This window comes from Ambystoma mexicanum, chromosome 8 (assembly GCF_040938575.1).
Source record: "Ambystoma mexicanum isolate Mex_15411 chromosome 8, UKY_AmexF1_1, whole genome shotgun sequence".
In the NCBI taxonomy this organism is placed as follows: Eukaryota; Metazoa; Chordata; class Amphibia; order Caudata; family Ambystomatidae; genus Ambystoma; species Ambystoma mexicanum.
This window is the reverse complement of record NC_090929.1, coordinates 1,567,082,378-1,567,107,714: the sequence shown is the minus strand read 5'-3', so window position 1 is coordinate 1,567,107,714 and position 25,337 is coordinate 1,567,082,378. Positions and strand designations below refer to the sequence as shown.

Here is a 25,337-nt window from a genome sequence, read left to right as displayed (position 1 = left end):
CCTTCTACATCTCTGCAGGACATACCTCTGATTTGTACCACTCCCCGGAAGTCTTTCAAGGACGGCAACCTTCTCCATATTTGGGGGAATGGACCTTGGCTATCTAGCCATTTGTGTGGGCCACACACCCTTTAGCCCACTTGAGGTTCTGTAATTCTTTGAAAAGTTTGTATGTTGTCAAATAATGATGTGCGCTTACTTTTGTAACATTTTTTATGAAATATGCTCAATTTCACAGGTATGTGTTAAATCAATGTTTCCTGTCTGGCCAATGCATTTCGGACGTATTGTCCTTCATCAGGTCCTTGTCTAATTGGTCGGATCACCAATTATTAATCCATTACAGAAACCCAAGTGGGCTAAAGGGTGTGCTGCCCACACCGATGGCTAGATAGCCAAGGTCAATTCTCCCCCCTCTCCCCCTTTACATATTGTGTCCTACACAGTGACACACACCAGCAGGCTGAACCCCATAACTACAAGAAACTAGCTGTTTATGAATCGTATTCACCATAAAGAAAAAGGAGCTGTGCCCACTCAATTAACACCACTGAAACTTCACCATATTGCCACTCTAAACTCTCCCTCCACCTTCTTGAAGAACTTGACCTTGAGGTCATCAGTCTCACCAAGACATTTTCTCCCGGAGTGTCGTGCAAAAATCTCAAGAGTTAGTCCAAACGTTCTCAAAAAGCCAGCTCTACCATTGTTCAATTTAAAATATCTTCTTTATTGAATACAAAATTTAAAAATTCCATGTGGAAACCTCCTGCTCTCACCCAGCAACACAGAGGTAAACCCCAACGACGCGTTTCGCTACGACTTGTAGCTTGTTCACATGAATTCCGTTTCGCAAGACACAGTATTTAAATTCTTCCCCTTTGGGTAACAGTCAAAATAGAGGTAGGATTATACATTTTCTTTTAGTACCAGATGCCTTTTCAAACCGCCCGCCATTTTGGAGTGGTTTAATTACTGAACATAACATTCAGACTAAGGAGTTCCACAAATCATCAGTCAATCATTTCAATATGTACACACATTATTAATGTATAAATACAAGTTTAGAAATTTGTCCTCTAAGTGCCGAGTTCTTGCACCTACTGGATCGGATTCTGACCGCAATTATGTAACCACAATTGTCGGTGTGTATGTGTTCACATTGTGCAATGCAAACCTTTTACACATAGCATCGGGTCTGTGACATGGGAAGCATAGTGCTTCACTTCAATGTATATTCTTGCCAAAGTGCTATTAAACGATGCAAGGTACATTATATATCAGTTTTTACCGCGGCATTGCATTGTAAGTAATAACCACAAACACAAACCATCAACACATTCTTCTAAAGTGACTAGTGCTGGAAGAATAAATGGCAGCCCATAATCCACCCTGGACTGAATGCAAGTATCTAAAAACGACTTCAACTCCTTAAATGAATTAGGTGATTCATATGATTAATATCGCTCCTCTCTCCAGTACCATTTTGCCGAGACCCACTCCCCTATATGTTTAGTGGATTTTACATTAATCTCTTCTACTCGATGTATCAAGACTTGCTGGAGTTAGTAGCAACTATACTTGATCAACCGATAATATCCGTGTGCACCCCATCATAACCACTTCTGTCATTTGAAGTGGGTAGGCATGAAAATGACAGATGACTGTATATAGAGGTTGGATAACCTGTGTCTGTACATGATTAAAAAACAATCTCACCAGTAACCTCCATCTGGCTAGAAATAAAAAACCCTCTGAGATGAGAAAATTCTAAGGGAAAGGGTAACAAATCTACAGTGAATGGTCATTATTCTGATTTAACAATGACAATTGGTAGGCGATGCAATAACCATGTATATTATTCACCGAAGAAAGTATAAAGTTCCTCATCAATATTGTGTCCCAATGGACACTTGCTCTTGAAATCTATAATGACTCTTGTTTCTCGTTGTCTTAGTAATTTCTCTCTATCTCCTCCACTGGGTCCAATCTTTACCTGCAGTAACCCAATGAACGAGAAGTCACAGTTTCCCATCATGTTTCCCCCAAAAATGTTTTGCAATGGGGCATGTGTAATGTTGATTTTTGATGGCTCTGATATGTTGCTGTATGCATATCTTTAGTTTGCACTTGGTACTGCCTATGTACCATTTGTTACAGGTGCATTTGAGTGCATACACTATATACTCTGAGTCACAGGTTATTCTGTCGATGGCAATTGTTCTCTTGAGTATGGGATGTAAGTATGTGCTGCACTCTTCCGCAAATTCACATATCTTGCATTTTCTGCATTTGTAGAAACCATCCTTCCTACAACTTAACCAAGTAGACTGATGGGAAATGGTGTCAGGTTGCATGAAGCTGCTCACTAGTTTATCTTTAATTAATGGACATTTCCAGAAGGCAAAATTACGATATTCACCCAATGATTGTCTCAGGTCTGGGTCCACTACCAGTGTGTTCCAATGTTTGCGTATGATGCCTTTGATGTATTTGGAAGATTGTCCATACGTCAAGATCAGACGAGTTGTGAATTCTTTATCCGTACTCAGTATCCTATTAGTGCGGTCCAGTAGTAGTGTAGACCTCTCGTATTGACGTGCCTTTAAGTAGGCTCTCTGGATCACTTGTTTTGGGTAACATTGTTTTTGAAAGCCCCAAGCTGTAATTTTGCTCTCTTCTTCATAGGCACCGAGTTCCGAACAATTTCTTCGGAGATGGATAAACTCGCCATAAGGAATACTCCAAATTAGGTTTCGGCAGTGGGCACTATTAGCATGTAATGGGGCGTTTACTCCTGTTGGTTTACAGATCATTTTTGTTTTTATTTTCCCCTCATCAATTTGGACCGTGACATCCAAAAACACGACTTCCTTGGGACTGTGGGTTTCGGTGAATTTAAGATTGAATTAATTGATGTTGAGGTGTTCCACAAAATCCATCCAGTCCTTTGGTGTGCCTTTCCAGATGATAAATCATCAATATAGCGTTGCCACATGATCACCTTGTTGGTGAACCCCTCGTTTTCCTTCCATACCTCATATTTTTCCCAATACCAGAATTGTGAGGTTTGCATATGAGGGGGCAGAGGTCATTCCCATCGCGGTACTTTGCTTCTGTCTATAGTACCTTTGATTGAATAGTAAAACATTGTTGGTCAAGCACAGATGAATCATGGCCAAAATAATTTCCGAATGTTTGGAAAAGTTCAAAGACCTGGTATTTAGATAATGAGTGCAGGCCTTTATCCCTTGCTCATGTGTGATGGATGTGTATAAGGAAACCACATCCATCGTGGCCAGTAAAAAATCTGATTTGCAGGGTAATTCATTGATCTTCAACAGAAAATCCTTCGTGTCTCTCAAGTATGAGGGTAATGTCAGAACGAGGGGAAACAAATATTCATCAATGTACTTGGACATGTTTTCTAATAATGACCCTGTTAGTGTGACGATGGGTCTCCCCGGAGACTTTGAAATGTTCTTATGTATTTTAGGAAGGAAATAAATTGTCGGAGTTGTGGAGTGGGATTTGTCATTGTCTTCCAGCATTCCTTCAGACCATTTGCTAAGGAAAATTTGTACTTTCAATTCCAAATCCTTCATTGGATTTTCGCTTAATTTTTTTCGTAGCAGGTTTTATCATTAAGTTGCCTATTGGCCTCTTGTATATATTGGTCTCTGGTCATGAGTACGATATTACGGCCTTTATCTGACGCCTTAATGATACAATTGGGCAAGAGGTTAAATTCTTTCAGGGCTTTGGTATATTCCTTCCCAATATTGGGTTTGTGATTTTTCATCTCCTTATGTCTTATTTTCTTCAGATCCTCAATCTATATATATATATCTCGCTCGCTCTCTCTCTCTCTCTCCACACCTCCCCCCCAGGCTGACTCACAGCCCTTTCCATGCTCCACTCTGCTACATCTAATACTCTGGATGCTCTTGCCCCCATCATGAGGATCCACCTGCAGCCCAAAGCCAAGTGCAACTCCTGGTACAACTCAGACCTTGCCACCCATACATGCAAGTGCATTGTGGCTGAGAGGAAATGGCATGCTTCCAATACGTCCTCTGACAAACGGGCCGCCCGCCTACTCCAGAGGCAATACCGGCTCACTGTCTGCACCCAGAAGTGAGCTCGCATCTCTGCAACATCTAACAACTCAGCCGAAACTCTAACATCTGCAAGGAACTGGCCAATCCTGCTGCAGTCTCTACCTCTCCTGTCCCCTCCCAGGCCCTTTGCAAACTTTGGCTTCTCATTTCAGCTCTAAAACCCAGGACATCCTACCCTCGCTCTTCCATGCTCTTCCTCTGGCCTTTCTTCGGCCACCTCTCCTCCCTCCTTCTCTGCCTTTCCCCTGTGCAACCCAGATGAGGTTTCTAAACAAGTCCGATCTATGAAAGTCTCGTCAAAACAGGTTCACCCCTGTTCCTCCAAAACCATTAAGGACCACATTGACAGCTTGGCTCCTGCTCTGGCTGACTTCTGCAACCACTCCTTCGCCACCAGAGTCTTCCCTTTCTGCCCTGAAGCACTCCCTTGTGCGCCTTCTTAAGAAACCCACTGCCGACCCGTCCGTCCCTGCTAACTATCGTCCAATCTCCATCCCTCCTTCCTGGGCAAACTCCTGGAAAAGCTGGCCATCTCCCAGCTTAATCTTCACACTGAATCTGTTGGTAGTCTCCATGAGCTTAAGTCTGGCTTCAGAGCTGCCAGAAGCACGGAAACTGCTCTCCTGAAGATCCGTGAAGACATGCTCTCCAACCTCGATTCCAACACCTCTGGTGCCCTCATCTTACTTTATCACTCTTCTGCCTTTGACACGGTCAACCATGGCATCCTGCTCAACCGTCTCCGTGATAACCTGGGTATCATCGATCAGGCCCTGGCTTGGCTGACTTCTTTCCTCTCGGGTCGACCCTCCCAGGTCCAACTTGGGTCCTTCCTCTCCTCGTTCTCCATCTCCACCTGTGGTGTTCCCCAAGTGTCTAACCACTCTCCATGGCTGTTCAACCAATACCTGGCACTTCTTGCCCGCCGCATTGCCACTCTCTGCCCAAACTTTCAGTGCTATGCGGATGACACTCGGCTCATTTTCAGTTTCCCTTCTCCTTCTCTTATCTCTGACTGTCATCTCCTATACAGCAGTGGTGTGCCGCCAATGAGATCTGCCTTAATGCCAGCAAGACTGAGATTCTTCTCACACCTCCTCCGCACACCTCCTCCCTCCTTTCCTGTCACTCTCTGGCCGGCCTCTCTTGGCCCTCTTCCTGCTCCCACCTGTGAGGCTAAAAACCTCGGGGTCATTCGCTTCTCCAAGCAACGAGTTGGTGGCAAATCTCTTTCTTCGGCTGGGGCCTCCCTCTGGAACAGCCTCCCAGCCTCTCTGAAACTTGAGCAGAACCATCTCTGGTACCGAAAGCACCTCAAGACCCTCCTCTTTGCTTCTGCTTTCTCTCCTCCTCTCCCCTGCTGAATTCCTGGCTCACACTAACTGCACTGGACACCTGGCTAACCTATGTTCTCGGACCCAGGTGCCCTGCCTGCCAGTTGCACACCTGCCCTGCCCCCCTGGCAACCCTTGCACTCGGGGATGGGAGGGCTGTTCTGTATCCCTAAAGCCCCTGATCAGCACTTGAAACCTGATGTCTGCACTTACCCTAGAACTTGCCACCAGCTGGCTGCACTTCTTATTTATTGTTTTTATTTATTTTACTGTTTATCCTACGTACTGCACTGGCCCTCCCCCTCGCACTTTTCCTCTCCCCTCTACCCCGCACTTGCACAATCTCAATGTCATCTGGCCTAGTAGGATCGTTTTCTCCGTCTTCCCTCTATTCCCCTTCCCTTGCCTTGCCTCGTCGCACCTTGAAACACTTGTGTGTAGGCGCGTTATAAATACCATATCATATATTAACTGAGGCAGTACAAGACTCCACTCTTAGTCTAAGGCTGTAGCACCCGAGTCCAAGGTAGCTTAGAGCAGCTGGGCTTATCTAGGAGGGAGAGAGGGCTGTAGAATCAGTACAAAGAAATGGTAATACAAACGGTCCAAAGAAACACACACACACTATGTATTGTAAAAATAAATGGTTTATTTAAATACAAGTAGACCCAGTTAAATCTTGGGGAAAATAGCTACTTTCACATTGTATAGAACCAGAAATATAAAAACACCACACTATGCTCGAAGGTACAAAGACCAAAGCATATAACCTTATTTGGAACACCTACCAGTAGTTCTAGGGAAGTCAAAACCAATAGTTACTTTTAGATTACTTTCAGTAATACCAGGGTAGTAGACCCCATCAGTTGTACTGTGGCACTCAGCAAGAAATCACTTAGAAAATCAACTGGACAATATATTTTTCTGAATAGTGGAACACTTATTCTAGGAACAGTATAAACCTATAACTCTGATTCAGGATAACAGTTATTCTAGGGGAGTTGGCCCTTGGGGTGTAATATTAAATTATAGTTGCTTTTCAGTTCACAGACTAAGGGAAGCAATTACGTGTTCACTTATTTTTGGATGGCACACAGCTATGTAAAGTAAAGCCTATACTTTGAAAAAAATGTATTTAAAAAAGGCATTATAAAACTTTTTCATAAGCCTTTAATCTTTACAAAATAAGCATTTAAATTTTCCAACAACATTTCCTAAAGGATTGTCTTATAATTAAGGCCCATTTTCGTTTGTCCTATCTCAAATGTACTTCCTCGTTTTCATTGATATGTTTGAAAAAGGTATCCAAATAAGTGACCAGAGCAATTATAATTGGCATCCTTTCGCCCTGCATGCAGACCTGCCACCAATCATTTCTGTCGCGTCTTCGGAATTCCTCGAGGAACTCTCCCAGCTTCACCGTTCTGTACACAGTTAGCGCGCCTACAGAATAAGACTAGATGTTTAAGTGTTTCTTTTTCGTTCTTTAATTTGCACAATCTGGAGTCAGTATGTATTGTGCCGTCTTTTCCTCATATGACTAATACTTCCAAAGTGGGATATAGGTTTAGGCGAAATCTCATGAATTTAGATCTAATCCAAGTACTCGGGCACTTTATCTGATATTTTGTAAGGCGCTGTAGGGCCTACCAACAGAAATTTCTTGATGGCAGAATTTCATCCCAGTTACTTTTGTAAGGAGTTACCAGCAACCTAAAAGGTAAGAATGACCTAGGCAGACTAATTCTGGACAGGCTAACAGCAAGTCAGGGGAAGCAAAACCCAATTGGCGACACTCATACAATTATCCTAACAAGAATAATAAAGTGAAACCAACATTACTTTTGGGAAGAGGGGAACCCATTTCACAGGTGAGTAAGTTAACCCCTTTATCTACTTTCCGTTAGAATGGCGAAACAGTTTCTAAGGAAAGTAAGACTTTGAGAATGCTTATTTACAAAGGCAAACAGCTCATTAAGTACATCCTAGATAGTTTTCAGAATGCCAGAACATATCCAAGGTAAGTAACTACTTTTTGTAACTATTCACTCAGTTTAAAGTTACCAACTAACTAATTCACAAGTAAGTACACTTTTCAACACTTGTTTTACTTTTCAAGGCAGACAACTTCACGTATCCAGCCCTTCCCAATTCTAGTACGAGTTCTCTCAGAGGCAGAAGAGGGACCCTAGTGGTCTAGGAGCCAGCTGTAGGCCGGGTGAGATGGGGCTCAGTTGCAGGCAAAGTTCAGAGTTACAAAGGAAGACTTCAAACAAGTAAGTATTTTACTTTAGTTAGTTGCGGGTCCAGGGACTTCAGAGAAGACACCCTAGGAGGATTCCAGCAGTGGGCCTGGGTGAACTGGAGAGAGGCGTCCCAATCACAGAAAACACCCCCAAAACTACACAGGATTCACAAGAGACTTAAGGTAAGTAAATACCCAAACCAGCACAGAAGAAAAAGATTTTGCAGCAGGAGAACTTCAGGATCTGTAGCCAGAAACATAGGTGCTGCATTCCTTATCAGGACAGAAGACAGGACCCTTGATTGGCTTTTTCAGCAGAGATCGACACAGAAGGTTTCAGGCAAGGGTTTCTTCGCAGCTGAATGCGGCTCTGTGGATTTGGTGCCTTTGCAGGAGCACAGAAGACAGAATATCGCCTGTCGGATTCTCGTCGTTTGCAAAGTCCAGCACTATGGTGAGGGGACTCGATTCAAGTCTCTGAAGATCTGGCAGGATGCCCACAAAGTTTCTGCAAGATTCGGAAGACTGTGCACTGCACAATGGCTTGAGGTCCCATGGTATTGCACCCCCGCAAGGTAGCAGCACGACGTGAGATGGCTCAAAATGTAGGTCTAGGGTCTAGTGGGTCTCACAAGGCTCTGGGCCGGGGTCTTCATTTTCAGAGTCCCCAGTTCGATTGGAAGCAAGGGTAACCGCAGGCTCCTGTTACACAGCTGGCTGTCCGATCACTAGAAATCGTCTCAGCTGCAAATTCTTCATCATCCTCTTCGGTTTTGGTTCCAGTGTTCGACTAACTCTTCACCTTCCCGGATCGAACTTTTATGCAGGAGCCCAGCCAATCAAACCGCCTTGGAACATTCAAACTTGCGGGTGTCGGGTGGGGGGGGTTCGGAGAGGTCGGGAGGTAGGGGTTGGCAATCCTTTCAGGACAGCCAGCCTCCCAGTTTGAACTGGATTCTCACACTCTGGCTGGAAGACAAAGAGCTGTGGAGTTTTTGACTCATCCCTCACTTCCTGCCTTCACAGACACGCTGGAACCTGGGCGGGGAGTTTACAGGACTCCCGCCGAAAATAAAAAAATTACACAAAGAAATTTCCCACCCTGGAGGTCAGGGAAAGGAACAAGAGGACAAGGAACATTAAAACGGCAAAAAAGAAGACTGGCCATTTTGTTAAAATGATCACCCGTGGGTGCCTTTACCGGGCTGTGCAAACAGCATGTGGTAAAGGTGCACCGAATTAATAAAAAGGTTCACTACCACCAGCCATTAAAAGGTAAGTTTGTCCTTGTAACATAAATATTACATTTAACATGCGCAAGGGGATACTCAGTAGAACCCCAGCACTCCACAAAGGTGAGGGTGCTGGTCTCACCTAATAAAATGTAGAGGGGATCCAAAGATCCTTTCTACCTTTGGTAACTCTCACAAGGTTAGCCATAGAACGTTAAAAGGGGAGTCCCTTGGGCAAGCCAGCAACCATAGGCACTTATTGCAAAAAAGTTGTCAAAGAGGATAACTTTTAAAAAAGACACTATGGAGAGTCTTAAAAATGACAGATTAAAAAAAAAAAGACAAAGTTTCTGTGAGTGTGGAAAAAGGCTCCCACTCACCGAGGTATAAGGAAAAATAATCCACCAGTAAAGCAAAAAAGTTCTGGGGTTGAAACAGGTCAGGAAGGTTATCATTATGAAAATCTTACCCAACTATGTGTATGATTAGGTCGGACTTGCCTGGAAATACTGTTAGTTCTTCTGAACAAGGTCTATGCTTTGGTCGGTTTACCTTAAGCGTTGTGTTGTGTTGTGTTTTTATATTGTGTTTAGGACTATGACAAAGTACTTACCCACCAAGATTTACCTTGTCCTATTTGTATCTATAATACACCTTTATTTTGCATAATACCTCATTTTTATTGTTTCTTTTGAACCATTTGTATGCGACAGGTTCTTTGTACCTTCCTACAGCCCTCTAGCCCTCCTAAGATAAGCCTAGCAGGTCTGTCTACGCTACCAAATACTCAGGTGATACAGCCTTATACTAAGAGTTAAGTTTGTACTGTCTCCGGTGTATGTTGGACTTCAGAAAAACTGTCCTAACACATAGATTGGTGCCTAGAAACAATTGTGTACAGGTGTGTTATAAATGCCATATCATAACATGGCATAGCAAAATACATGGCATAACAAAATGCCACAGAAACACTCCAAGTCGAGGAGGAGGAGGTTCAAGTGTTTTTATTAAGATTAAAAATCGACCCCATTGCTTACCCTCTCTCACTCATCTAGAAAAGCACCACCTCCTTAACCCAAGAATCTCTATACCCCAGCTGAGGAGTGAACGGGAAATCTGAATAAAAAGGTGAGGTTCCTGAGGCAGAAGGCAAGTCGACCACTGGAACAGAAGATCTGAAGTTGAAGACTACCAGAGTCGCCAGCAGACCGTTTCAGTAACCATGAAGCAGCCACTGCTCCTGACTCCGTTTTCTTATCGACAGAAGAGCTCCAAAGAGGGTGACTCCTTCCTTTAACTGGCGGGACAAACCTGCCCCAAGACGAACTGCAGATCGAGCCTTCCCCCAATGTGCTGTGACCTTGCAGGGCTGCAAACAGCAAATACCAGGGGTCTTCGACCCATTTACAGTGCAACATCTCTGCATGAACAAATCCTCACAGAATTTTGGGGAGCTCCAGTTGGCCCTCCAGAGGCACAATCCCAATCATCCAAGTTCCCTCGCCAGAGTGCAGGACTGCAGAATAGAGAAAGATCGGTCAGGCGATAACCATTCATTGTTGGAGCGGATAAAAAGGCGCCAAAACCGCAGACCGACGTGGGAGAGCAAAGACATCCTTGGTGAGGGTCCTTTCTCGCAACTGTTGCTTTGACATCCCATTCAGAGTCCTTCCTTTCGTCACCAAACCGGGGAATCAGAAGACAGGATTCATTGCTGCTACACAGGAAAGAATCCAGCTAGATTTTCTTCAACCACCCTAAGGTACTGATGGGCTCAATATAGAACTTGACTCAAGCGGAATAGTCGCTCAAGTGTGACTGGAGTGCGTTACAAAGAGTTTGGGTGTCCACCCATACCTCTGGCCCAGGCTTAAATCTTGAATAGCTAGGGATTGGACTGCTAAAGCATTAGGAGCCTTGAAAAGTGTTGCTAGAAAGTATATGACTAACAGTGTTGAATAACCCTCCTTTTCCTTCCTACAGACTTTCTGTGTGACTTTGTAAATTAATGAAACTGTAATTTCACTCTATCAAATGCAGGTGCGCGCCACTACCATTTAAACAGTGCAACTGTTATTACTGTTATATTTTGTAATAATTGTAAGCGCAAGCAACTACTATTGAAGCAGTTACCTATGAAAAGTATTGTTAATATTTCCAATGTGTATTGGTTACTCTAAGAGTACTTGCCTACCTTACCTTGTGTATATAAAATAAATGATACAACTTCCAGTGTGTATGCATTCTTTGAGCTAATGTATGGACTTGATTCATTGTACTTACCTACAGCTCACATCCTTCTCATAAGATAAGCCTGGCTGCGCTGCCCTTCTACCAATCCTTTGGGTAACAGACTTATACTACCAGTTGGGGACCTGTAGTGAGAAGAAGAGAGCAAAGGGAAGACTGACTGGTCCCATTCCACATCTGTGGTGCCAGACTGTCTGGGTATGTGGCACGAGTGAAACCCAGTGTCCCTTAATGGACCAATGGTGGCTGTTTAAATGGTGCAGATCCTGACCATTAGTGGGCTTGGACTTGCTTCCAGCCAGGATAAGGACAGGAATCCTGCAGCCATTTGTTCAGATCAGTGTTTGAGCCAAGTATCCTGTGTAGAAGAGCTGTCGACTGAAGATCCGTGGGCGACTCCCGAAGAGGCCCAGCATCCCTTCCTGGCCCGGTGAAGCCTGCTGGACTACCTGATCTGTGAAGGCCATGAGCGGTGCTTCAACCCATGGACTGATGGGATCACCAGTCTCGACGCATTCACAAGGATCAAGCCACCCAGAGCCGTCAGAAGCGTCTCTGGACGACCCAATGGACTGACCAGCTCTCCAGTGGGTTATCTCGGCAGAATAGTCGCCATTCTGCATTCATCACCAGATGTTCGGTCGTCACCAGCTTGTGGGAAAAGTGGCTTTCATGACACATTTCAGCGTCCCAGCATCAAGGGATCCTGCTCTGGAAGGTCTTCCAACTGGAAAAAGGCATGCTGTCGCCCATGTGCGGTAGCCGTCGCAACTCGCCTTCCCCCCAATCTGGTGAAGTGTCTTGAAGAGTCTGCATCAGTGCCTTTTGTATTTCTTCTTTGCAAAGGGTTGCACTGTGCTCCTGGAACCGACCGGAAGAATTCTTGAACCCACAGCTCCTGGGCTCCTCTCACTCGAACCAACGGCAGGAAAACCTACCACCAGCGACTCCCATTCGACCACCTAGTCACCTGGGAAAGTCGCAGTCAGGGGGCTAGGTTATTGCAAAGCATTCACCTCCCCGTGTTCTCCTTAGAATAAAACATTGGTTATTCATTGCTTTTTGATCGTTGGCTCTAAAAGCTTAATCTAAAAGATAGGAATATCATTTTACTTACCAGTCACATTGTTGAAATATCTTTTGGAACATTTTCACCACCACAAGAACTCTTCCTCATCAGTCCCCTCTCCTAAGAAACATCTTTGTGACTTTTGGGCACACGACCCTATACACCATAGGGATTGGGTTTATAAAGTTAGGGTATAATTCTTGTGAGCTGGTTTCATTCTACTGAATCACTACTTACCTTCTTTTAATTGTCTAAGTTATTGTATACATTCCTAAAAACCTAAAAGGTGACTGCATATATGTTTGATAATGGCATATTGGGTAATATTACTACCTGCTTGTGTAATTTCCTAGTGTGTGTTTTAGGGCCTATAATGAGAGTATTTTTTGACTTGCCTGTCTAAATTGAATTTGTATGGCTCGTTGACACCCCACACCCACACCCACACACCTGAGAATAGCATTGACCACTTTCACACTTACGTTGAGCGGGTTTGGCTAACCCCTCTCATTTCCCCTGTTCACTAGAACTAGGGTGGCCTCCTAAAATCTGTCCACCAAGTGAGATTCCAGAAATCCATCTTAATCTCGATCACAGATTTCACTTCTGGATAGTGGGTCCCACTCCGATGAAGATGATTGATCTTCACTTGGGACTTCAGAGTCGTCATAGGCTCTGGGGTGCAATTTCCTGGATGACCGGATCCTTCATTTTAAAAAGTAGCTTTATGTGCGGTTCTGGAAAAAGATTACCCTCTAAAGGAGCCGCAGGCGTTAAAATCCCCACACTTTACTTACGGCTTGCTGGCAATTTGGTTCAAAGACTTTAGAGTCTTGTGTTCTTTCTTCACTGCTTTAAGAGAGGCATTCACCACTTTCCCCAAACAAAACAGACTCCTCTACCGGCTTGTTGATAAGGGAAGCCTCAGTCTCGGGTTTGATCCCAGAGTTTTTTAACCAAGCGTGGCACCTTAGAAGAGCTGCAGACAGCTGTCAAGAGTTCAGTCACGGAAGTCTTCGGACGGGAGCTGGAAACAGCCGTCGAAAAGGTGCGTTGAAGACACAATAATATGAATATTAATATTTTGCAATATATCCCATAGTCTCGAGCTCTGTATAAATGTGACAGACTAGTATGGTGGAAAAAAACAATCTGGGGAACTCGACGCGTGAGGGCTCATGGGTGCACTACTCGTCACAGTAGGGATAGCGTTACAGACACAGAGGTCAACGCTCTTTTTGCGATCTTTGGAAAAAAGATGCAATACTCCACGATTACCACTAGATGACAGGATATCAACACAGAGCGATGGTCAAGAGTGCCAGCAAAAGGTGTATGCAAGCACCCAACCAATCATAAGCAAACTGATCAGGATTCAAGGACCGAGGGAAGGGTACTTGTGGAGAAGGCTACTGCGATGGAGCCCAAGAGTCTGGGTACAGAGGTAGGTTCTGTGTCGGGATTAGGTCTGACTTGAGTGCTCCCCATCTGGGGTCAAAGATTCATGGTCCTAAGAGGTGACAATGCCAGGACTTTAGGATCCCTGTCGTAAGACCTCTTTCAGGCACTCACCATCTCCCTCACAATCCAACCATCCACATATCCTCCTCCCAATTACTTTCTAAATCACAAATACAGCCATGCAACACCCCAGTTCAACAACAAATATAATCAAAAGGAGAAAACAAGCAAAACCCCCTTAAAGATACAATTTTTGTTAAACTGGTAAGGTTAGCCAGTGTTACTAGATCCTTCAATCACAAGGGAGTAGAAATCAACTGTCACTGAACTGCACTATGGGATTCTAGAGCAGTAGGGCTGCCTCAAAGTGACAGACTGATTACGTTATTATCTGCAGGCTTCCCTTTCCCATTCTTACTCAAGTCATACATTTCCCTTTCCCATTCTTACTCAAGTCATACATTTTTCTGACTACTTGTGGCCTCAGCGATGGGCTATTGGAAAAATGTTTTAAATTAGGCATCTTTTCACTCCAAAAGAGGCTATAAAGCCACCCAATTCCCAACCAACTTTAGGGCTAGACTGGGAGCTCTTTGGCCCTCCGCTCAAGATATGAATCAAAGCAGTACATCAACCCCCATAAATTGCACAAATTAATTTATAAATCACTACTGTATACACAGGATAGCCATTTGTAATGCAAGTGGTTCTGTATAGCGCCCTTTTCCTACCATTAGTGGCCTCATTGCACCTGGCTCTGTAAGAGCAAAAGGAGAGGGGAGGTGTGAGGGTATCAAGGAATCATTAGTAGAAATGCAAATAAGAAGCCTGTGGTGTTGATGGGTGCAGGTCAAAAGTAGAACGCTCTTGTGTGCCAATCTGCTTTCGATAGATTTGGTGAAAAAACTTGCTGGCCAAAGGCAAGAGCACAAGATCCGATAGAGTACAGCACTTAGGGTCTGGTTAGCTGCTGGTGTGGGAGTGTGTGATTGGGCTAAAGAGGAAAGCTTAGTCATGTTTCGCTGCACATTAATGTGCTAAAGGCTAAGCTATGGTGGCCGACTGTGGGAGGATATGTGTCTGTAGTGTAAAGTAGTAGGAGATCTTAAGGGGAGTTGGTTAGTCAGTGGAACAAGGCAACAACCTGCAACACTGCACTCCCACCACTAGCCTTTGCAGAATGGTTCTGTTTCACTAGCTCACATTTCCACTGCCAATAACTCTTTTCCTCCCTCCCTCTGAAGTGAATACATTGTATTCCACGTGTAACAAAATAAGCATCTGCGAGTTGGTAGATAAGGGGTAAGGGACAATCTGGAAACTACAATCAATTACCATAAGCTACATGCTAAGAGTTCTGGGAGGCACAAACCTCACTCTAGCACTGTTAGGTGCTGTGCTCATTGGACTGCTGGGAATTCTGTCCATCAAGGGCAGGGCCTGTCTTGGGCAGGGCTAGAAGGCGTTTATCAGACGTTTGTCAGAGCCAGAATCCCTTCTAGTGGTCTACCCTGCTGTCTCCCACATGTTCAAACACCCTTCTCACACAGGCCAAAATGGCATTATCCCGCCCCACAGCTGCCACAATTCACCGGGTTTTGCAGCAGCACCACGACTTCGGTATCAAAGTGAGAGTGAAACCCCATTGTAGACATTACCCTTAGGGGGCAGAAGCCCAGAGAAAAAAACTGGATTAATCTTAAACCGTTGAATGCCTTCCTACTCCACACACCCCTCAGGGGTCCAGGGTGACAAGAATTAAATTATTTTGGATGCAAATCTAAAGGGAAAAACTGAACCACTTTTGGAAAACATATATGGCCAAAGGGGTTAAAGAGGAAAGGCACGCAATCTAACAATTTCTAAAAATAAATGTGTTGCCTTTATTAAACATACACATTTTTAAACATTCCCTCCAATATGGATAACATGAAGAGTCTGATATAACCCTTTGGCAATAGTGTTTGCAGCAGAGGAAAACTTAAAAGCACATCAAGGTCATAAGAAAATACACTGCTGCAAAACAATGATTAATTTTGGCTCGCACTTACCTTTCCTTGCTTCACAATATAGTATGGGTTACTGCGAGAAAAACCAGCACTTTCCAGAAGATTCATCACATCATTTTTCCTGTGAGCAAAAGAAGTGTAACATTCCTACTTCAATATTGTGCTTGCTTCATAATCAACAGGGCACAGCATTGATGTGCACAGACAAACCATTACCAGATTGTAAAATTACATAATGAAATGCATTCAAAATTGAACTAGCCAAACGTTGGGTTCAGCATGGGAACCTCCATTGCTGCATTTAATCATGTGTGACATCCATACAAATAAGCAGTTATCTAACAAGGTTTTTAAGAGGGCGGTGCATTTTTCACGCTTGTTGGACACTGAATACTTTTGGAGGTCTTTAAGATGGATTTCCAAAATCAGCCCTGGGGACGGAGCGGGTGCAGAGGGGGTTTTGGGAGGCCAACCTATTAGGGTGAACAGGGAAGTGACAGAGAAGTTAGCCTAGCCAAACGTAATCAAGGTACAGTAGCAAAGCGGCAAGGCTTAGTCTCAGGCAGGGTGTCAGTGGTCCAGGGCTGCAATGAGTCCATACAAAAGCAACACCAGTAATTTCAGCTAGACAGATGAGCATAAAAATACAAAAATGTATTATGTCTTTAGAACACGCACTAATCAAATAAAAATTTGTAGGGATATATGGTCACAAAAAACCTTAAAACAGATGAATACATTCTCCCTTACCTTGCGAGATATATCATCGCATTTGACTCGATGTCCAGTGAAACACAGGTAAGTATTCAGATGCATGGAAATAAGAAAACTAATCTCAGAACAGCTCGCCTACCTGTTATAAAATACAACCCTATGATAGCTTGGGGCCTTGTGCCCAAAAGTCAGCAGTTCCAATGTAGATACTTTTCAGGTAAGTTTATATAGAGATTTAGAGGACGTTTCTAGAATCCTTTGCATTCTGTCTTGGTTACTTTCATGAGGGTCGTCCAGACAGAGGTTACTTTCATCGCAGGATTTAGTTTTGATTGGCAGCAGGGATTAGAAATCCATTCCATACACCTTCCAGTACAACACCCAAACAAAGAAAGGTGAAAACATCTGCGGGTCAGACATCTACGAGACACCTCTAGGACAAGAAGGTAAGTTTGAAAGGGGGTCACCATGGTCAGGCGGCGAAAGGTGATCTTTCAGCGGCCAATTGTACTGGTTCTGGGGAAAACGAGATTGCCCACGAAAGGACTGGTGAGAGCCATGCATGTCGCTTAAGCAAGGTGCCCTGAGCCAGGGTTCTTCCCGCTGTCACAGCAGCGTCCAGAATGTCCTTGAGCACATTCTGGTGGACTTGCCTGCCTTCCGAAACGATGGTGAGCAACTTTGTCCGTGTAGGTCCCCGCACTTCCTCAAGGTTCCACTGGGGATCTGCATAGCTAGCCAATAGAGTAGTGTTATTGGCTTTTCTTGTGGGAAACGCCACAGCCGTTGTGACCCTCCTTCCTAGTGCATATAACCAGTTGGACTCTTTATCGGGTGGTGCCTCTCCTGTAGACAGAGCAACACCAGCCCGTTTTCTAGTTGTGGTGACTACCAAATAATCTGGAGTGCCATGTCCCTGGATATAGGCAGTGTCAGTTGGCGAGGGACGAAACAACTTCTCCACCCTAGGATTCACCGCCCTGGTCTGTGCTGGCGTCAACAAGGAAGGTGCCAACCTTCTCTTGATAGAGTTCAACAAAGGGAGGGCCTGGTTTCCTTAAGTATATCCCCCACGAAATCAGAATCTGGTAAAGCTTCTTGAGTGGCGAGCTGAAAATGGTCAGCCGCCTTTTTCAAGATGGCGTTGAATGCCATTTGATCATCCACTGGGGAGGCATGCTGAACCGGAGTGGAAGGAGGAGAATCTATGCATAGGGAATAGGGTTCCTGGTTGTGAGTAGGAGACCTCTAAGGTGGAGCATCCACCAGATGGCTGTCTTCCCAGTTGTCTGGATCTACCTGGTTATCCACATTGTAGTTTTCCAGGAAGGTGTCATCCTCATCCTGATCATATATTTGTCCATGACATCCTCATCTGTGAGGACACAGGTACAGTCTTCATGTGGATCTTCCCAGGTCCTTTGAAACCTGGATACTGGTGAGGAAGGAAAGCTCTCTCGAGGTCTCTTGGGGGCAAACTTCTCAGAAAAAGGGAAACTTTTCTAATCGGTCCATACATCCTTCATATGTCTCCCTTGTCCATGAGGATGACCCAGATGGGTCCAGGGGAGGAAAGGCGTAATTTTCTTCAATTTGACGTCGGGATCTGTCCTCTAATGTGCCTGACAAGGACACAGGACTTTGTAGTTCTTGCGAGGTTCTGGGCACTGTGGCGTGTCCTTCGGCACTTCTGTAGACCGTTCTTTGTGTTTCACCGCCTCCCTCGACCGCTCCTTCAGTCCAACTGCCGAGGTAATCCGTGCAATGCTCTCGACAATGCTCGGGGAATCTGGCCGATCTATGGGCTGAACCGGAGGTTGAGCGGTAGGTTTTGATGGTACTGAGTGAGCCAGTGGCTGAGCGGTGGGCGGCGGGGGAAGAACATTCGGCCTGCGACATGCCGTAAGCCACCCACCACTTCAAGAGGTGTTCCTTAAGCGTCTTAGGGCGCAGGAGTTTACAGGCCCCGCAATCCGCCTCTTTGTGGTTGAGGGGAAGACAATTGTTCCAAGGGTATTTGGCCCTAGACGTGGGACAAAACCTAAATGGCGTTTTTTCCATAGCGAAAGACAGATGTAGCAATGACAAAACCCAGGGAGTAAAGGGGGTGAAAGAGGAAAGGCATACTTGTAAGAGAATATGTCCGCCCCCAACCCCACTCTCCCTACTGTATAGGCTGGCCAGAAGGCCCGGCCACGTGAACAGCAGTGCCGCCCGGATGAATAGGCGTCAAAAGTCTGCAGCAGTCTTCGGTGTTGTCTCACAGGATGAATCATCAAAGTAAGTTAATGGGAATAACGACAAAGTCGATAAATATGACAATAACTCTTCTCTATGTAAGAGCTCTGCATTAGGACGACCAGTAATCTGGCGGAAAAAAAACAATCTTAGGGACCTTGGCGCACGAGGGATTTTGGGTGCACTACACGTCATGTTACGATAGTGTTACAGACATGCCTATGTCAACGTCCCCTTTCGATCGCCGAAAGACAAGCAGCAATACTCCACGGTTACCACTGGATGTCGGACCATATGCACAGCATGTGATTCTAAGCAGATTAACGAGCATCAAAAAAAATTTTGTTCCCTTCTGCACACGCAAGACTAAAAAAACAAGAATATCGCTATAGAACCTTTTTAGTGTTATGAGGTTCAGATATGCTGAAGATTTCTAGGGCAGGAACAAAAATCAAATGGCAGAAATTACTAATCAGATCGTACTATGGCTGACATCCGAAAAGAAAAAGATCTTTAGTAGTGCTACTGGTCTGATGAGGATGGCTTTAATCTCCTTTTCCCCCCTCAATATGCCCAAGCTCCAGGGAAAGCCATCCTTCTGTCCACTACCTCCTTATGGCAGTCTTGGTCTATGGGGCCGTCTCCTTTTGAGTGCCTCACCAGAGTCATTATGGTTTTCCTTGGGTTTTCCAGCCATGGCCTTACCTGCCTGAGAAGCGCAGGTAGTCTCCTATTTTGATTTCTGTGGATCTGTTCTATCTTGGTTTTTGTCCTATCTATCCAATCGTACTTTTGCCGTATCCTGGGGCGGCAATACCTCTCCTTCCTTTCCTCTCGCTCACAGAGTTCCTCAAGGGTCAGTCCTTGGTCCTTTTCCATTGTCTTTGTCCACCTTGTTTCTTGCTCCAATCATTTCATCTATTGGAGTATCACACCACGTCTATGCCGATGATACTCATCTCTTGCTTTCCTTCTCATCTTTCACCCCGGATATTCATCACTCTTTCATCCTGCCTCACTGCCATTAAATCCTGGAGGACCTCTCACTTTCTTACTCTAAATCCTGGAAAGACATAAGTACTGTTCTTTCCTGCTAATGTTCTCCCATCTCCACCTCCTCCTATTTCGTATCCTCTCTCTTTTCTCCCCATCTCCCCCTCTGCTCGCAACCTTGGTCTCTACTTTGACTCTAACCTTTCCTTCGCTCATATCTCCCTCACCTCGTGTGCCTGTCGATTTCATCTTTACAATATACGTAAAAATTCGTCCTTTTCACGCCACGATGCTTCTTGTATCTTCGTTAGTTTTTACCCGTATCTTCTACTGTTCTGTGCTATTCTTTGGTCTTCCCTGCTCACATCTTGCTCCTCTTAAATCAATCTACCATTCTTCTATTCGTACACTTTATCTTCTCTCTTATCAGGACTCAATTTCTTCGTCCCTTGCCTCACTTTGATGGCTTTCTTTTTATTCCCAGCTCAAATACAACTTTGTTTAGTCTTCAAATCCCTCTACGGCCTTGCCCCCGACTATCTTGGATCTCATCTCTTTCTATTCTCCCTCTCGCTCCCTTTGTTCTGCTGGTCTTTCTCAACTTAATGTTCCTCATGCCCCTGTGCACTATCTCGCTTTTGAGGCTTTCAACTTCTTGCCCCTCTCTACTTGAACCTTCTTCCTCTCCGATTAATTACCTCTTACTCTTTGTTCCGCTCTTCTCTAAAAACTCATTTGCTTCAGTCTGATTGATACTCGTTGATCCTGAACTCCAACTTCTATTGCTAATTTTAATGTACAGTTAATTGTTCTCTGTCAAGCGCTTTGGTTAAAAGGTGCCATTTAAAAAGTATAATAAAAATACAAATACAAAATGCAGTCAATTTATTCTAAATGTAGAACATAGAAATGGAGTCAGAATTCATCTATGTCAAATCAGTTGCCCCAAGGGAGAGCAGGAACCGCGGCTCTGCCATGGACATTCTACAATCCGATTGTTTTTTTAAAGTGCAAGTAAGGTTGTCATTTTAATGTTCCTAAATGCTAATGTTCCTTAGATGACTTAAAGGATACGACAATAATGCACAACTAAGCAAGTGTAATAATATCCCACTGTAACCAACAGCTGTGTATGCGAAGCAAGAAATGTGCAGGGAAGCAATAGTCCAACAAAACGTGTACATAGCGCTCAAGGGGGGGATTTTTCTTTTTCCGCATTAGATATCTCCTTTTTTCTTACATCAGGATCAGATTATGATACAAATAAAATATCATATTGCACTCGTACACAGGTGTACACAAAGCCAATGGCTGCATAAAGTCAGACTAGTTGGGTGTCTCTAAAGTGGACTCACTGCCTTGTTAAAACGTATCCTACAAGTGATTACAGTTATAGTACCCGTGACTGGATGGACTAAGCAAGTGTGAAATATCATAGTTTATACTTTAAGGCAATGCAAAAAACCCTTCAATCAGCCAAACCCATTTTGTTGTACGAGGAACACAAGATCAAGTGTACGCAAAACAAAATCAAAAATGAATGGCAAAAGTATCTGATGAACCATACAAATGTTTGTCTGGTAGAGGAATAAAAAGTACCTACGTCACCATTTTCTTGTCTAAGAAATATTGATCTTTTTTGGCTCCAATAACTCTTCGTAAAGAAACTTCTTCCTTGTCGATCTTTGAAGGAAAAACAATATGTAATCCTTGCGAAAACAGTCCAGAAAGTCAGTACATCCTCCATAAACGTACACAGAATATAAACAATTTGAACCCAAGGAAAACTTTACCAACACTATATTTGCTGAATATGCCATCATGAGAATGTGTTGACATGTTGATTAGAAAAACAATGCTCTTACACCAAAATAACATGTCAACATTGCTTAGAGTAAAATTCTTAGACCAAATATTAATTTAAACTACAAATGTTTTCTGCCCCAAAAAGAGTAGCATCAACTTACTGGCAATCGGTTATCAGAGTTGTCAAATATGATTTCCACAAAAGCAGATATAACACGAGGTCCAGTTCCTTCCTAACACAGAGAGAGGGAACAAAGGTTTTATTAAATTAAAAAGGATATAGTGTTAAATTACACGCCTACAACATTAATGTTATGAATAGCATAAACACAAATATTGTTTAAATGGACAAATGGATTGCCATAAAAAGATACCAGAAACCATTAGTTAGCCATTAGATTATCTCATTTCTTTCTGCTTGGCAACTCATCTTTCCACTATCCAGTCATCCTCCACTATCTTACCCCTCCTACTCCCCTTCATTGTCCCAGCCGACATTTTTAGTTCCCATCTCATCTTCTCTTCTGTACTGCTAAAAGTACTCAAACCAAATCTTCTACTCCATGTTAGAAAGATTTTCTGTTTGCAACTTTCCCTCCATAGTGACCTATGAAACCACATTCTTTTTGGTCCGTTGGTATCCTGTCCTCACTTTGTCAAGTGAAGCCTTCAGCTTCATTTCTCTCGCCTTTTTGCGTTCCATGCTATGGGGAATCTGATCAGTACTTCAGAACCTCTGTACTGTAAAACTAGGTTTCCCTTTTGAATTCTTGTATTTTTTATATTGCACACAGCATCGTGCAATGGGTATACTTGCGTTCACCCAATCCTTTACAGCAGAGGATTTTTGGTTACTTCTATATGAAGCTAGTTATATGGAGCAGTTACATTTTTACAATATTGTTGTGTGCACATTCACGTTTACCAAGTATGGCTACTAAACATGGCCAGTGCCCTAAATTGTCTGCGCCACAAGGGGCGGTGGAGGGGTGTAATATATATATTACACGGCCACTTTAGTGGCCGTGTAGTTATGGTTAAGTTGCTGTTTCCATAGGAAGAGCACTTTTTGGGCGGCTTATAACTTTGCTCCCCCTGGACGAATCCTCACCAAACTTTGCAAAGAAAGTATATGTGCCACTCTGAATGTATTTGTAAAGTTTGGTGATGTTTGGTATAGGGGGGGCAAAGTTATAGGGGGGGTTCCCATAACTTCTGTTTTTCCCATAGACTGAATGGGGGAAAACTTTGCGCACGGCTACAGGCCAAACCGCTGGACGGATTTCAACCAAATTTGCGGCTGCGGCAGGGGCTTGGTCGCAAAAGCGCGCTTTTGTAAATTTTGTGACAATTCATCCAGTAGTTTCCTTAAAAACGATCAAAAGTATGTCTCTACAAATTAGTGATATCTATGTCCGCTCCGCGGTCACACTTCCCTGTTCGCTCCGTGGAGAAGATTGCAATTGGCTATTCCGTGGCGTGCTGGCTGCAACCATGTTGCGCTTTCACCAATTAGTTGTGGCACAGCATGAAGTGCGTCTAAATATTTCGATACGTCTGCCATGTTTGCTTCGTTTTCTGTTGAACGCGGATATCGCCGCTAATATACCTAAACGAAGAAGACACCAATGCACTTGTTACAGTTATGGAACACTGTTTCGAAGGGTGAGCGTTAATGAGACTTGGTAGTAGAAAGTGAAACATTGAAGTGTTCTTGTTAGCAATGTCGTACGGTACAGTGAAACTTGCTACTCATTGTCAGTGGCGTCGCCAGGAATCAAATTTAGGAGGGGCACAGAGGGGTCCAAAGACAAAAGTAGGGGGGCACAGAAAAGTAGGGGGAGAACATGGTCACTGCTCTTCTTAGGTAGGGGGGGTGCACAAGGGGGGCACAGGGTTTCACAGGGGGCCCCCGGCTCCCCCAGACCCCCCTAGCGACGCCACTACTCATTGTACGAAATGATTTCACTACGTCCATTGTACAATACATAAACAACATTACTGCGGTCAGACTTTCGGGAATCTGAGGCAGCCACCTGCTCTATTTCGTACACACTGCAGTTCCGCGCATGTACGGGAGTAGCGGTTCTCATGAATAGCTGCTCATATGTTGTTGCAAAATGAGAATGTATTTGCAGTCGCAATGAAGGCCACTTCATTTTCTGTTTGAAATACGAGCTCAGTACTGCTGCATATTTGTCGACAGCCATAAGGGTCAGTTTTTTAACCTTGAGGTGCAAGGAAAGAGCAGAAAGAATGTAGGGAGTAACAATTACAAAAACATATCATTTGATAAGGTTATGCTTCGAAAACGTTTGCACCAACCATGAAATATTAGTTACACTACTGTCTGACTGCAGCTAACGCAATGGAGCCGGTCCACATCATGTAAGTGTATTTTTCCCACCTATATACCGAATTGACATTAAATATTTACTTTGGGGGGAAAAAAAATATTTTTTTCCTAATGCATTACAAGGTTTACGTGCCGTTGAATTTCCCCCCCCTCCCATTATGGACATTGCACATTGTCGCCATTTGTAGAGTGCCAGTACATTACCCCAAATTAAATTATTATTTATTAGTAAAGGTATGAGTTACAACTTTGTTTTGTGCACAGGTTGCGTATTGATATACATATTATTTACGCTTCTCCCCTCAGATACTTCCTTTCCTATTGTGATTGTCACGGATTACAGCTGCCGAGTGTCAGCTTTTTTAACCGTCAAATGCAACTGTTCATTAACGGTTGTCTGTGCGTCATAATTCAGTGGGATGATCGTGTTGGACCTCTATGTCCTTACGCTGCTGATGCAATAAGAAGTAACATTCCATCCTTTCTGGTGGTGTAGATCACAGCGGTTGACATCTTGCACATCAATGTGGGAGTAAAACGACTACTGTGGTGGCAGCGCTTACTTTCTGTGTGTGAAAAAACCAACGTGCCCATTGCCATTTTCATTGGCGATGAAAGACAGAAACGTACTACTTGTATGGAAATGTGCATAGGGCAATCATTTTGCACAGTTCATTGTGAAACAACTACTTTACTAATTGCTTAGGGCGATGATTTCGCTCAGTTTATTGTGAAATAAAACTACTGCACTAATTTTGAATTGTCAGTGTTTTTTTTACAAATTTACTCTCTGCTTTCACAATGTGGCATGCTACATTGCATGTTGTAATGGGTTCTTTTGTAGGTGCTACAGGGATATCAATGATATTTGTGATGTCATCTTTGATGTCCTGGGTGTTAGTCCTAGCAATGCACATAAATGCTGCGAGTTATGGTTGCTGAGCTTACCATAATGGGGGAATGTGCAGTGTGTTTTGGTTTCACTGTGAAGTATAACATCCTGTTAAGAGTTTTTTTTATTGTGTATATATATATATAGAGAGAGAGAAGGGAACGAAAACAAAGGGGCTAAACAGGTGATGTGGTCAGTGATGTCATCAGTTACATTTGAGATACATCTTTCATGTTCTGGGTGTGACTGTTAGCAGTGCACAGTGGTGATGGCAAGTATGGGGGCTCAGTCTGCCATAACTGGCGAATTTCAGGGGGTTTTCGGTTTTAATTTGAACCATAATGGGGAGGGCGAACATTTTTTTTTTAGTGAAGTGCACAGGTTTTTCGTAGGGCAACTTAACCATAGCGTCCCCTCGACAACGTTTTTTTTTAGATCTATATATATACATACATACATACATACACACACTACAAAAAATCTTTGTTAAAGGGAGGTTATGATTACAAGTAAAATCTAAAAACCCCTGAAATTCAGGAGTTATGGTAGGCTAATCGCCCATTTTTCCCCATCAGCACTCTCCACTGTTACCACTAACACCCCGAACATAAAAGATG

General features: G+C 43.8%; 1 protein-coding gene across 1 annotated transcript in view; it reads right to left on the bottom strand.

The window, feature by feature from the left end:
* Positions 1–25,337, bottom strand: part of SMC3 (structural maintenance of chromosomes 3) — a 1,173,064-nt gene that overhangs the window by 986,801 nt on the left and 160,926 nt on the right. The window contains exons 5-7 of the mRNA XM_069611771.1: positions 21,634–21,705; positions 21,270–21,349; positions 15,764–15,842 (exon numbers count right to left, since the gene is read on the bottom strand). Of these exons, the coding sequence (XP_069467872.1) occupies positions 15,764–15,842; positions 21,270–21,349; positions 21,634–21,705 (231 nt within the window). The remainder of the gene's footprint in view (positions 1–15,763; positions 15,843–21,269; positions 21,350–21,633; positions 21,706–25,337) is intronic.